The sequence below is a fragment of the Lineus longissimus genome, chromosome 4 (assembly GCF_910592395.1).
Source record: "Lineus longissimus chromosome 4, tnLinLong1.2, whole genome shotgun sequence".
NCBI classification, from domain to species: Eukaryota; Metazoa; Nemertea; class Pilidiophora; order Heteronemertea; family Lineidae; genus Lineus; species Lineus longissimus.
The window spans coordinates 11,955,810-11,969,673 of NC_088311.1; the positions used below are offsets into that span (position 1 = coordinate 11,955,810).

Genomic DNA, 13,864 nt, shown 5'->3' on the forward strand with positions numbered 1-13,864 from the left:
TAACGGGTCACCGTCACTTATTATTGGAGTTATAGCGCATTTACGGGGTTGCAACTATTTTGCTTTATAGTGTCACCAGGAAAGAAAAGCATGCGACCTAACGCCGATCTATTTGTATAAAGTGATAATTGGAAGGTATATAGTAGGAAATATCAATAAAATAATCATTCCATGTCGTCTTTTGAGGGCATTTTTGATTGTAAAAAATATATGTGTACGTCACCGTAGTCTCTGCAATGATAATTTTATCAGAGCAGTCTCGCGCAAGTAGAAGTTCTTTACCTATTAGTTCTTCACTTATTAGTCTCAACGTCTGGCGCAAAGCCAGACGTTTTCCATTACGATTTCACTACGATGTTTGACAAGAAGGAGCAGTGCGCGAGATATGCTAATGAGCAGACTTCCCTCGCTTGAGTTTCTGAAGAATGTTCCATATCGCGCTAAGCTCATCACTACTGATTATGACAGGCGTGCAACGGTAGGTATCTGCTCCCCAACTTCCACCCTAATACGGTACAATAAGTTACCATTTGATGGGAATGGGACAATGCCCTCACTGTGTATGGAGTCATAGGGATAAGAAGACATTATTCATTAGTGTTGGTACAAGTGATTTTGCCCAAAAAGCATGCGCATTCAAAAAACAAAATATGCAAGGTTACGGTATCACGTACATGACCATGACGACGTGCAGAAAGTGCACTGGCCAGTGCATACCCTATGGCTATGTACTAGTAAACATGGTAAACATGAACAACATCATTATTCATCGGCAGTTCATTTTACTCCGAGCTTTTCCTGAAACATATAGCCATGATGATTAGGCCTACCATGTACCATGACCAATAACAGCACTAGATCATGTAGATGTCAACAAGTTCACATGAACCGTATAATCCCGCATGGCGCATGTGGGGCATGCGTCTAAACCAAAGCCCCAAAATCACTTGTTTTGGTCTATTTCACTTGTGTTTCCCCCGTCTCCCAGTCCATAATACATTTACAGTTTACAATCCCCGATCATGGCCCAACAAAAGGTCATCGGTTGACTAAAGGAACACAACTGTTCAATGGATTTATAGTTGAATGCGATCAAACTACGTCTTTTCAATCGTGGATTGTAAATTTAACCCCATGGGCCTAGGGAAGGCCCTATAACAATACTTTCGACACAGTTATTATCTCCGCTGCCTCCACCATGTTACACACAGTGCTCACTGCTGATTCTAAAATGCGCCACCTAGTCAAAACAGGACATATGTTCTTCTAGGAATAGATCTATTTCCAATATTTGGTCATTCCACTATCGTCATCACCTCATCATACTTTCATTGACATTACAGGCACACATCCACAGAGCACTCTTCAAATCATCTACACAGTGGTTATCCAACTAGGATTATAAAGGTAATTTCTTAGCCCCACACAGTGGGTTTCAGTCTTGATAAAGGGGCACTATTGCTAGCAGCTAGGTAGGCAAGATAAAGTTAGACGAAGTAGCCGATAGGGGTCTCTCACCCCTCAAAGTCCGTCACAACTATTCAAGCTCTTGTACAAGGAATACATGCAGCGCTGACTCTAACAAGACCCAATGGGAATGTCGCACAGTCATCTGTCAAAAACAAGACCTATGTTGCAGTATGATCTCTTGCTAATATTTAATAATTGCACTATCGTCATCACCTCATCATACTTCATTGACATTACAGGTACACATTGACATAGACCACTGTTGCAGTCAATGACACAGTCGCTATCCAAGTAGCATTATAGAGGTAATTATCATCATCATACCTCATTAGCATGTGAACCAATCACGTCGCGTCCTTTGCGATCGCGGCAAAGCCTCATGGAATAATGTCTTTCACCGTTGAATAATTTTTCATATTCCATGCCTGCAACTTCAATTTCTTCATATTCCATGGCTAGAAGTTCAATACTAATATAATATCCAAGATAAAGTTACAAGAAGTAGTCAATAGGGGTCTCTCACCTCTCACTGTATGTCCACACTATTCACGCTTGTACGAGGAATACATTCAATGCTGAATCTAACAACACCCAGGGCCCTTACTCTGTATATTAGTCACTGGAAGATGGCCCATTTCATTCCTTGCTTTTACTTCACCTATAGTCTCATTGCAAACGCCTCAGTTCTATGATATCACATTCACTTTCAGCTGTCATGCAACGCAACAACTGTGCTATCTGCCATCGCACATCAACGAAGAAGTGCAGCCGCCCACATTCCACCTCACGTCTGTCCGACCAGCTGCAATCCTCGAGGACGCCCCACTGTACCACGATTTCACTACGATGTTTGACAAGAAGGAGCAGTGCGCGAGATAGGCAAATGAGCAGACTTCCCTCGCTTGAGTTTCGGAAGAATGTTCCATATCGCGCTAAGCTGACCACTGCTGACCATGACAGGCGTGCATTGGACTGGTACAGGTTGGAACTGAACATTGAATATGCTGGTGGTGACGCTTTCTGATGAGAAGTTGGTCGTGACTGATGCAGTATCCTTGGACTTGTCCACATCATCGTTCAATCATTGCTCTCTGTGCTGCCTTGATTCTGTACTTACCCAAATACTAAGACCAAATGCCTGTTGACTGTGCTTTAAGAGAGACTGGCGCCATGCCTAGAGATATGACTGACCCCTATTGGCAAATTTGTATGACTTTATCTTGCCTACCTAGCTGCTGCCTATAGTCTCCCTTTAACTGCGGAGCACTTCAAAGTCGATAAAATGCCATGTTCCACCTTTTAATGTGTTCAGACCGCCATTTTCAAAATAATCAAGTCAGGACACTGCCTTCTAGTCTCATAATAAATTTTGCTTTCCTCAATAATAACATTTCTTCTTCTTCAATGCTTTCATCATTCCAAACTTCTCCTCCTCTGACTTTTACAGGGGTACAGTCATGGCAATCAAAACCCAAATACTGAGACCAAATGCCTGTTGACTGTGCTTTAAGAGAGACTGGCGCCATGCCTAGTCTCTCTTAAAGCAGAGTCAACAGACACCAACCCCCTCAGACTCAGAAACCACAAACGCCCAACCCTTCCTGCTACCTTAATACTTCTGGGTACACATGTACCCTTATGTGATGACACCTTGGAGACCAAGTTTCGGTCCGATTCGTTTCATGGTTTGGCCACTAGGGGGCCAAACGTTAAAAGTGAAAATATGCAATATCTCCCTTAATAGTAGTCGGGAAATTTTGAAAAAAATATGGCAGGTACTTCTAGCAAAGGTGCATCATATATCCTCCGGGTTTTGATTTGACCTCCTTTTCAAGGTCACAGAGGTCAAATGGTGTAAATTGGCCATTAGGATGTAACGATGGCACGTTTCTAAACTGCAATGACTATTGATACCAAATTTGGTACACATTTACCCCTTAGTCAGGTGATCTCAGGGACCGAAGTTTGGTCCAATATGATTCACCACTTGACCACCAGGGGGCAAAATCCAAAAACCTTAAAAATGTGATTATTCCTTAACTTCTTGCCCGATTGCCACCAATTTGATATCATGGGTACATCTAACCACCATACAGTATATGTCACACAGGTTTTTAATTTGACCTTCTTGTCAAGGTCACAGAGGTCAAATGGCGTAAATTCGCCGTCAGGCCGTAACTATGGCACGTTTCTTAACTGCAATGACTATTGATCACAAATTAAGTACACATGTACCCCTTGGTCAGGTGATCTCAGGTATCGAAGTTTGGTGCGATCTGATTTGCCGTTTGGCCTCCAGGGAGGGGGCCAAATCCTAAATTCTTCAAAATGCCATTATTCCTAGTAATGACTTGCCCGATTGGCACCAATTTTATATCATAGGTACATCTAATTCTAACAACCATTCAATGTGTCACCCGGGTCTTCTTTGATTTGACCTACTTTTCAAGGTCACAGAGGTCGAATGTACTGTAAATTGGCCATTTTGGGGAAATTGTAATTGCTTGGACCTACATCAAACCTAACACTACATGACACAATACCATGCTCTTTATCCATCTTTCCTCCACATGAGGTGAGCACAATGGCCCTGGCCATTTCATTATGATTGTTTTGTATTCCATAGACGATAAAGTATTATGCTCGGTATTAGATGCACGAGATCATAGGACAAACACACACGTGAATAAAAAAACCGCTTAGAACTGGTGACGTCACAAAGATCTCTGCATCCCCGATGCGTACTGGAAGATGTAAGAAATCGCTCACGGCGAAGGAAATTTTCATCCGCAAACTTCGGTAATAAACATACATGACTAGGCTTCTTTTATTCATCGTTTGTTATAAAATATCAGTCAATCATAGACAATTAGGCCTAGACATAGTCGTCAACCTTATCCATGCATAATGCATGACAGGCCCGCGTGGTGGTGGCGTATTTATAAGCGGAGCGCTATTGGTCCATATTATGGGTGTGTGGTGGGCGTGTCTTCCCATGGTCTGAGTAGCCAGTGCAATGGCCGGGCCTACCTGGCTCCACAAATGGCGCGACGTCATTTCATGCATACCCCTGTTCAAGTGGCTGTCGACCTTGCAGTATATCACTCTCACACATAAACCTATACATTTCTGAATAGCTTGTCGCTTCTAGAATACATCTGGCCAGCTTTCATTGTTATCAAGTAATTCAGTCATGAGAACATGGGGGCAGCACAATACATGAGACACCCTGTACATCGATGAAAATTTTGAAAATTTCACCTTGCCGCCTTATAACTTGACGATTAACATGGATGGTGAAATAATATTTTTATAAACTTCTACTTATCACCTTGAGAAAGCAAAATAATAACAATTTTAAATTTTGATACCAAAATAGGGTGTCGTTGCGGCTTTTCTTTGAGCATTTTGACCGCGAAGTCTTACCTTGAGAACATGTGCACTCTGACAGGAACCAGTTCATGTCAACATCCGATTGAGCTATACATAGCATGCGAGGCCTGGTCACTGCGGACGTGCACAGAAGAAGCTGATATTTTCCTCAAATAATCGTCAGAGCTACCTCTTCACAAAATACCCAGGACACCCAGACCAAATATGGGTCTCACTAGCCAGTGGTGATCAGGTCAACATTGGTCCCCCCTTAAAAAAAAAGTTCTTCAATCTCAGGCGATTACCATGGATACAGATAAGCCTATCATATCGCTATTGCTGCATGTTCAAATGTCGGTGTCCTGGGTATTTTGTGAAGAGGTAGCTCTGACAATTATTTGAGGAAAATATCAGCTTCTTCTGTGCACGTCCGCAGTGACCAGGCCTCGCATGCTATGTATAGCTCAATCGGATGTTGACATGAACTGGTTCCTGTCAGAGTGCACATGTTCTCAAGGTGAGACTTCGCGGTCAAAATGCTCAAAGAAAAGCCGCAACGACACCCTATTTTGGTATCAAAATTTAAAATTGTTATTATTTTGCTTTCTCAAGGTGATAAGTAGAAGTTTATAAAAATATTATTTCACCATCCATGTTAATCGTCAAGTTATAAGGCGGCAAGGTGAAATTTTCAAAATTTTCATCGATGTACAGGGTGTCTCATGTATTGTGCTGCCCCCATGTTCTCATGACTGAATTACTTGATAACAATGAAAGCTGGTCAGAAGTATTCTAGAAGCGGCAAGCTATTCAGAAATGTATAGGTTTATGTGTGAGAGTGATATACTGCAAGGTCGACAGCCACTTGAACAGGGGTATGCATGAAATAACGTCACGCCATTTGTGGAGCCAGGTAGGCCCGGCCATTGCACTGGCTAGTGAGACCTTAATCAAAATACCAATAAAAGTGAAATCATAAAATATGATAATAAATGTCATTTTGAACATCATTTGACTTCATCGAATGCATTCGGGTGGATAAAGATGCTTTCATCTCAGTTCATGGACCAAAAAGGCCTCCACAGCTGAGGTGTGCTGTTACTCGAATTCCCTCTGAATTCCGCTTTCTGAACGAATTTGAAAATGGGTGAAGTGCTGAGTTTGCCTATGATTTTGAATGGATCACCACTGGAAGCTATTCTTGTTGGACCTGTCATGTAGGACACCAAAATGTTTGTATCAATCCAGATTTTCATATTTTGTAGTAAAAAGGGGAAATATGAGACTGCATGTTACCATTAAGGTCTCACTAGCCAGTGGTGATCAGGTCAACATTGGTCCCCCTTAAAAAAAAAGTTCTTCAATCTCAGGCGATTACCATGGATACAGATAAGCCTATCATATCGCTATTGCTGCATGTTCAAATGTCGGTGTCCTGGGTATTTTGTGAAGAGGTAGCTCTGACGATTATTTGAGGAAAATATCAGCTTCTTCTGTGCACGTCCGCAGTGACCAGGCCTCGCATGCTATGTATAGCTCAATCGGATGTTGACATGAACTGGTTCCTGTCAGAGTGCACATGTTCTCAAGGTGAGACTTCGCGGTCAAAATGCTCAAAGAAAAGCCGCAACGACACCCTATTTTGGTATCAAAATTTAAAATTGTTATTATTTTGCTTTCTCAAGGTGATAAGTAGAAGTTTATAAAACTATTATTTCACCATCCATGTTAATCGTCAAGTTATAAGGCGGCAAGGTGAAATTTTCAAAATTTTCATCGATGTACAGGGTGTCTCATGTATTGTGCTGCCCCCATGTTCTCATGACTGAATTACTTGATAACAATGAAAGCTGGTCAGAAGTATTCTAGAAGCGGCAAGCTATTCAGAAATGTATAGGTTTATGTGTGAGAGTGATATACTGCAAGGTCGACAGCCACTTGAACAGGGGTATGCATGAAATAACGTCACGCCATTTGTGGAGCCAGGTAGGCCCGGCCATTGCACTGGCTAGTGAGACCTTAATCAAAATACCAATAAAAGTGAAATCATAAAATATGATAATAAATGTCATTTTGAACATCATTTGACTTCATCGAATGCATTCGGGTGGATAAAGATGCTTTCATCTCAGTTCATGGACCAAAAAGGCCTCCACAGCTGAGGTGTGCTGTTACTCGAATTCCCTCTGAATTCCGCTTTCTGAACGAATTTGAAAATGGGTGAAGTGCTGAGTTTGCCTATGATTTTGAATGGATCACCACTGGAAGCTATTCTTGTTGGACCTGTCATGTAGGACACCAAAATGTTTGTATCAATCCAGATTTTCATATTTTGTAGTAAAAAGGGGAAATATGAGACTGCATGTTACCATTAAGGTCTCACTAGCCAGTGGTGATCAGGTCAACATTGGTCCCCCTTAAAAAAAAAGTTCTTCAATCTCAGGCGATTACCATGGATACAGATAAGCCTATCATATCGCTATTGCTGCATGTTCAAATGTCGGTGTCCTGGGTATTTTGTGAAGAGGTAGCTCTGACAATTATTTGAGGAAAATATCAGCTTCTTCTGTGCACGTCCGCAGTGACCAGGCCTCGCATGCTATGTATAGCTCAATCGGATGTTGACATGAACTGGTTCCTGTCAGAGTGCACATGTTCTCAAGGTGAGACTTCGCGGTCAAAATGCTCAAAGAAAAGCCGCAACGACACCCTATTTTGGTATCAAAATTTAAAATTGTTATTATTTTGCTTTCTCAAGGTGATAAGTAGAAGTTTATAAAACTATTATTTCACCATCCATGTTAATCGTCAAGTTATAAGGCGGCAAGGTGAAATTTTCAAAATTTTCATCGATGTACAGGGTGTCTCATGTATTGTGCTGCCCCCATGTTCTCATGACTGAATTACTTGATAACAATGAAAGCTGGTCAGAAGTATTCTAGAAGCGGCAAGCTATTCAGAAATGTATAGGTTTATGTGTGAGAGTGATATACTGCAAGGTCGACAGCCACTTGAACAGGGGTATGCATGAAATAACGTCACGCCATTTGTGGAGCCAGGTAGGCCCGGCCATTGCACTGGCTAGTGAGACCTTAATCAAAATACCAATAAAAGTGAAATCATAAAATATGATAATAAATGTCATTTTGAACATCATTTGACTTCATCGAATGCATTCGGGTGGATAAAGATGCTTTCATCTCAGTTCATGGACCAAAAAGGCCTCCACAGCTGAGGTGTGCTGTTACTCGAATTCCCTCTGAATTCCGCTTTCTGAACGAATTTGAAAATGGGTGAAGTGCTGAGTTTGCCTATGATTTTGAATGGATCACCACTGGAAGCTATTCTTGTTGGACCTGTCATGTAGGACACCAAAATGTTTGTATCAATCCAGATTTTCATATTTTGTAGTAAAAAGGGGAAATATGAGACTGCATGTTACCATTAAGGTCTCACTAGCCAGTGGTGATCAGGTCAACATTGGTCCCCCTTAAAAAAAAAGTTCTTCAATCTCAGGCGATTACCATGGATACAGATAAGCCTATCATATCGCTATTGCTGCATGTTCAAATGTCGGTGTCCTGGGTATTTTGTGAAGAGGTAGCTCTGACGATTATTTGAGGAAAATATCAGCTTCTTCTGTGCACGTCCGCAGTGACCAGGCCTCGCATGCTATGTATAGCTCAATCGGATGTTGACATGAACTGGTTCCTGTCAGAGTGCACATGTTCTCAAGGTGAGACTTCGCGGTCAAAATGCTCAAAGAAAAGCCGCAACGACACCCTATTTTGGTATCAAAATTTAAAATTGTTATTATTTTGCTTTCTCAAGGTGATAAGTAGAAGTTTATAAAAATATTATTTCACCATCCATGTTAATCGTCAAGTTATAAGGCGGCAAGGTGAAATTTTCAAAATTTTCATCGATGTACAGGGTGTCTCATGTATTGTGCTGCCCCCATGTTCTCATGACTGAATTACTTGATAACAATGAAAGCTGGTCAGAAGTATTCTAGAAGCGGCAAGCTATTCAGAAATGTATAGGTTTATGTGTGAGAGTGATATACTGCAAGGTCGACAGCCACTTGAACAGGGGTATGCATGAAATAACGTCACGCCATTTGTGGAGCCAGGTAGGCCCGGCCATTGCACTGGCTAGTGAGACCTTGGGAGATCAGTACTGTACACTGGAGGCGAGGTACAACTTGGTTGTTCTAAAATATAGACTATTGAATCGGATATGCGACAGATTTCTAAATTACCATAAAATTCCGATCTGATCATGTAAGAATAAGCTCCAAATGTTGATTCGTAACCACGTTAGGTTCGAATGGCATTATTTCATGTTTTTATGCATTTTAAGGAGTGTTTCCAAGGTTTATCAGTGTTCCCAAGGTTTCACTAATTCCATACTTTATCACCTACCTTCTGTAATTGGATCCTCACTTGATCGTATCACCCAGTCGAGGAGGCAGTCGTCATGCAGCAAACAGTTTTATCACATGCCATTGCCACGACGTCATCGAGGTTTTGCAAAAACCCGTCTCAAAATCATATCTGATACAGATTGTTGCAGAAAATCATACCACACTCTAGATCTTTTGATGATCTTTCGGTTGAACACCATTAAAGCCGACTTCGGACTTGGCAGGACAACTTTATTCGATTGTTTAATGTGCGTTGTCAAGCGTGCCATCTAGCCGTGTGATATTTTCCCGGATCACATGGTTGTATCACACGGGTGACCTCTGTGAGGGTACCCCCTCTGTGACGCGGTAGAGAATCTCTATGACGCCAGCGTCATTGTTGAGGGCTTGACAACGGGGTCGGAGGTACGTCGTTGTCGCTGTTTTGGTAACGTCAGCGCGTCAGTGCGGCCGTGGATTTTACGTCATTGCGACGCAAGGCGCACTTTAGGTCCTGACTCCTGATTCACGGGAATGAATAATTTGCGTTGATCCCTCAAAATAATAATCGCAGTAGTCATGTAGTGGCTTGTGATAAACAGAAAACGACACTCGTGTGTTTTTTTAGCAAAAATCTCGCTCTCGTGGTTGTCTTGGCCCCCGGAAACCAACGACACCGTAGACACACTCGTTTGGTTTTCTAACTCCAATGTCGTTTTATAAAGTAAACAGGGCCCGGTCGTTCCAAAACAAAGCATAAACTTTTGGAAATCTCGATGTTACATCATTAGCTAGGTATGTTTACTGTTTATTCTATACAAACAATCACAACCTCGTACTCACAGTTTCAAAAGTCACTTCAACCGAGAAGGACCTACATCACCTTCCTCTTACTTCAACACTGGTTTTATTTCACAAAAGCAAAATTAAACAAATACACAGTACACTTATTAAGAGGACACCATTTCATCATTATGTCAGCTTCCCAATATCATTGCTCCAGTATTCGTTACATCCCATCTGATTTAGATTTCAAAATATAACGGAGATAAACATTTACTGGGGGATAACCACGCCCTTATCATCATCATCATCACTGCTCGAAACAAAATGTAAACACAAGCACCAGGCATCTTGATCTTACGTCAACCACATAACAAAACACTAAATGTAAACATAAACATCAGGCATCTTGATCTTACGTCATCCCCATAACAAAACCCCAAATGTAAACATAAACACTCGGTGTCTACACATGCTTCCCGAAATTGGTGGCTTGCATTGGAACTAACTTTTTTCCCCTTGTCCGTCATTAAAGGCATTCAAGTGTGTTGGTCAACCATGACTATCTCCTTTGTCCCTCCACCATAAGGTCTAGTTTCCCCTTATGACATCACTATTTCGGACACTTGGCGCCCCATTTCTGGAAAGGTGTATAGCATGTGTACCAACTAATGTTATTTTTGTTTCCCTCACCGCTACTCATTGGACCATGCAGAACGACAATGGTGGGCGAAATGTGATTATTTCCACTGACCTTGTAAATGTAAATGAGTGGTATCCCCGTTTGAAAAGTAGCTCTTGTTTTAAAGAAATAAGACAATCACCTTTTACCCGAGTAAATTTAACCATGTATTGTCGCTGGATGATTTAAGTTGCACAAATTGCAAGATTTTGCGCACTGCGCTCTCATAAACCTCGCATTCGCCACACAGTTGCCGTCGGCCGCCCACTTATCACAGGCGGCGCTGTCGAAGAAGAGGTTGGTCGCCGCTGCGGTACATGGAACAGCTGAAGCACACAGAATTAAAAAAAAAATCCATTAATTGGTATATTAACGAGTATAACGAGAAATCCTACCTTCAGGATGAGAATTGACCAACTGGCTGATGCGTTCGAATATGAATATAAAATTGCCAGTCATCTTTTTATGATCGATAACACTAAAAGGGTATAAAAGGAACCCTCACCTGACCATACTGGGATAACTTTCCTCGACGCATGTTGGCATCTGTAGTTACATGATCGAGCACACTGAGAGAACATGAATTTCTTATGTGTAACACAGAGATTAGCTGCCGCCCATTTGACGCAGGCCTGTCGGTCAAAGAAGTTGTCAACGCACCGGGCTGGTGGGCCCACTGAAAGAGATTACGAAGAGCATGAATTACTATGTGCAATACCATCTTTCATTTCTTTGACAAAGATTGATAATAGAGTCTGTTACGCTCCAACTCTATAATAGTGCCAACTCTGATGGACATGATTCCAACTTAAATATGCCAACTCCAATGGAGATAGATAAGTATTCAGCCGCAAGATGTCTCTACCGGGTGAACGGTTTGTTCCAACTCTAATATGCAAACTATACGAGAGTTTGCAATCAGTCTGAATGATTTAAAAACGCCTAAGTAAAGCAGGATGATCGTTCGTCTTCTTATCCGCAAGGACGCAAAGATCTCCCATGGTCCATTCAGCTGACTTCCTGAACATCCTGAAGATATTGGGCACAAAAAGAGCAACAATTTGATTGTAGCCATTGGTATTTTGGTGTTTAATGAATGCGGGTTGTAAAATGACGACACAGGCATTTGACATGCCTCTACGTCGGCTGTGTGATTTTCATGTTGATTTTTCATGTTGATTTTTTCAGTGTAGAAAAAGTACATGGTGTCCTCCAAAGATTGTTTGACCGCCCTGCATCAGGACTTGTCCCTGCTTATTCATGTCTATTGACATTTGCTCATCATCTTTAGACACAGGTTATTGTGACAGATATTAGTAAGGATAAAACAATCGTAGATGAAGGATATCTCAGTTGACAATTGGCATTGAGATCCAAAGATCTTAGGTCCAGCTACCCGTGACTAGTCAGATGATCGAGTCGTGGGGACACCCATCACCACTAATATTACCAAATGAGGCAGGTTTTGCATTTCTAAACCTTTTAGACAAAAAGGGGCCTAACTTTGGACAGAAATAAGTAATTAAGGTCTAATTGCACTTTAATTTGGCAAGCTAGCTTGTGAAAAAGACACGACATCCTTTTGTGTCTCAAGGAGTTGGCTAACAAATTAGACCCTTATTAGTCTTTTTCGAACAAAGCTATTGCCTAAAGTGTCTAGAAATGCAAAATTCGCCTCTTTTGGTGCTTTGACTGACGTAAAATGAATCTGTACAAATACATTAAAAAGCAAGAAAACCAAGTATAAAAACATTAAGATCAAGATCACTTACTATGTATTTTCTAATAGATACAGATAGTACAATTACTGACTACGATATATTTTTCTCAGAAAAATATCTGGAAGATAGCCTTTGAACGAAATTAAAGGTTCTCATCCAAATTATCATAAAGTGTATAATCATGGTTCATGTCATATTCAAGTATATGTTTAGTTGACTATTTACTAAACAAAACTAGACCTTTGTTCACGGTAAAGTAAAGTGAAGCTACACATGTTATGGTTGTTATTAACTATATCAGATAGGAGCACTTCCACTCATCAAATTCTCTAGCTGATGTTGAGTTCATTAGGAAAAAAAATCACCGTCTTCCGGAAAAGCTGTTGAAGGTCGAAATTTGGCAAGCCAAATTTTAAGAAGCTTGTCTTTGAAGCGTTTTCGAGAATCCTCTGCTGTCATTTTCCCCTGGAATGCGTCAAAATCGTCCATCAGTTCTTCATTCAAAACGTAATGCCCATTCACCTTTTCCAGTGTGATTCCTCTCGTCTGTGCATCTCTGGCCCACAGCACGCTCGCATTCGTTATGCCAAAGAGCCAGTGATTTTCTGGGACAGCATCCCATTCCGTTAAATTTTCACCCCTTTCCGCTCTTACAGCCTGTCTTATTTCATCATCATCCAAAGGCCATTCAGCATCCAGAGGTAAAGTATCTGATGGGTCATCGGGTCCTTCATGGGGTTTTCCCATCGACACTGTTTGGGACTGCAAGTCTACGGAACCACGCACATCATCTGAGGTATTCTCGGTACTCTCAAGAACACTTTCGTTTGTAAATGCATCATTTGGGTCCAAGTGTGCAGCACCGATACTGGGACTGTCTGCCTGATGCTGGGCTTCTTCAAGGCTCGTGCAGTTCAAAGGGGTGTCCTAGTAGGAGTCTTGGGCACTGAGTGGTTTCAGCAGAAGGGTGGATGGTAACAGGACGATCAGATACGCTCGAAATTACCACAATTTGCATTTTCAACATCTCTGAAGCAGCGCGCAGAACTAAGTGGTCTCCCCATGTACCTTGGCGGCTCATTCGACTCAGGTTCTCCTCCCAACTGTTGTCACCACTCACAAACGAGAATAATTCAGTGCCATCTGACATCCTTGGGTTGCGTCGTAAAACTCTACGATGTTTAGTCTTAGCGTTCTCGGGTTAAAATCGTTTATGCCGACGCGTTCCAACTGGTCGACGAGAGTTGCGAACATGCGGTTCCCATCGCCTTCAATTTTTCGTCTAACCTGGAGACCATGGTTGGTGATGGTTGCGAAGAATCGTTCTTGCATGCTATTTCTTGACTGGTGTTCCAATCTTGAGCATTCAATTGCTTGGTTGAGTTCAATGAATTCCAACATTGCCTCCACAGATGAGAAAGACGCTGTATT

General features: G+C 41.7%; 1 protein-coding gene and 1 long non-coding RNA gene across 3 annotated transcripts in view; one reads left to right on the forward strand and one right to left on the reverse strand.

Moving 5' to 3' along the window:
- Positions 1 to 1,344: 1,344 nt before the first annotated feature.
- LOC135485926 (uncharacterized) lies at positions 1,345 to 2,446 on the forward strand. Its single transcript, XR_010446658.1, has 3 exons — positions 1,345 to 1,407; positions 1,710 to 1,775; positions 2,181 to 2,446. It is a non-coding gene; the product is annotated as an uncharacterized LOC135485926 (long non-coding RNA).
- Positions 2,447 to 10,034: 7,588 nt separating this feature from the next.
- Positions 10,035 to 13,864, reverse strand: part of LOC135486145 (multiple epidermal growth factor-like domains protein 6) — a 42,214-nt gene continuing 38,384 nt past the window's right edge. For both annotated transcript variants that reach the window (XM_064768691.1, XM_064768690.1), the window contains 2 exons: positions 11,218 to 11,388; positions 10,035 to 11,038 (listed from right to left, as the gene is read on the reverse strand). In XM_064768691.1, coding sequence (XP_064624761.1) covers positions 10,872 to 11,038; positions 11,218 to 11,388 — 338 coding nt within the window. In that variant the 3' untranslated portion in view covers positions 10,035 to 10,871. The remainder of the gene's footprint in view (positions 11,039 to 11,217; positions 11,389 to 13,864) is intronic.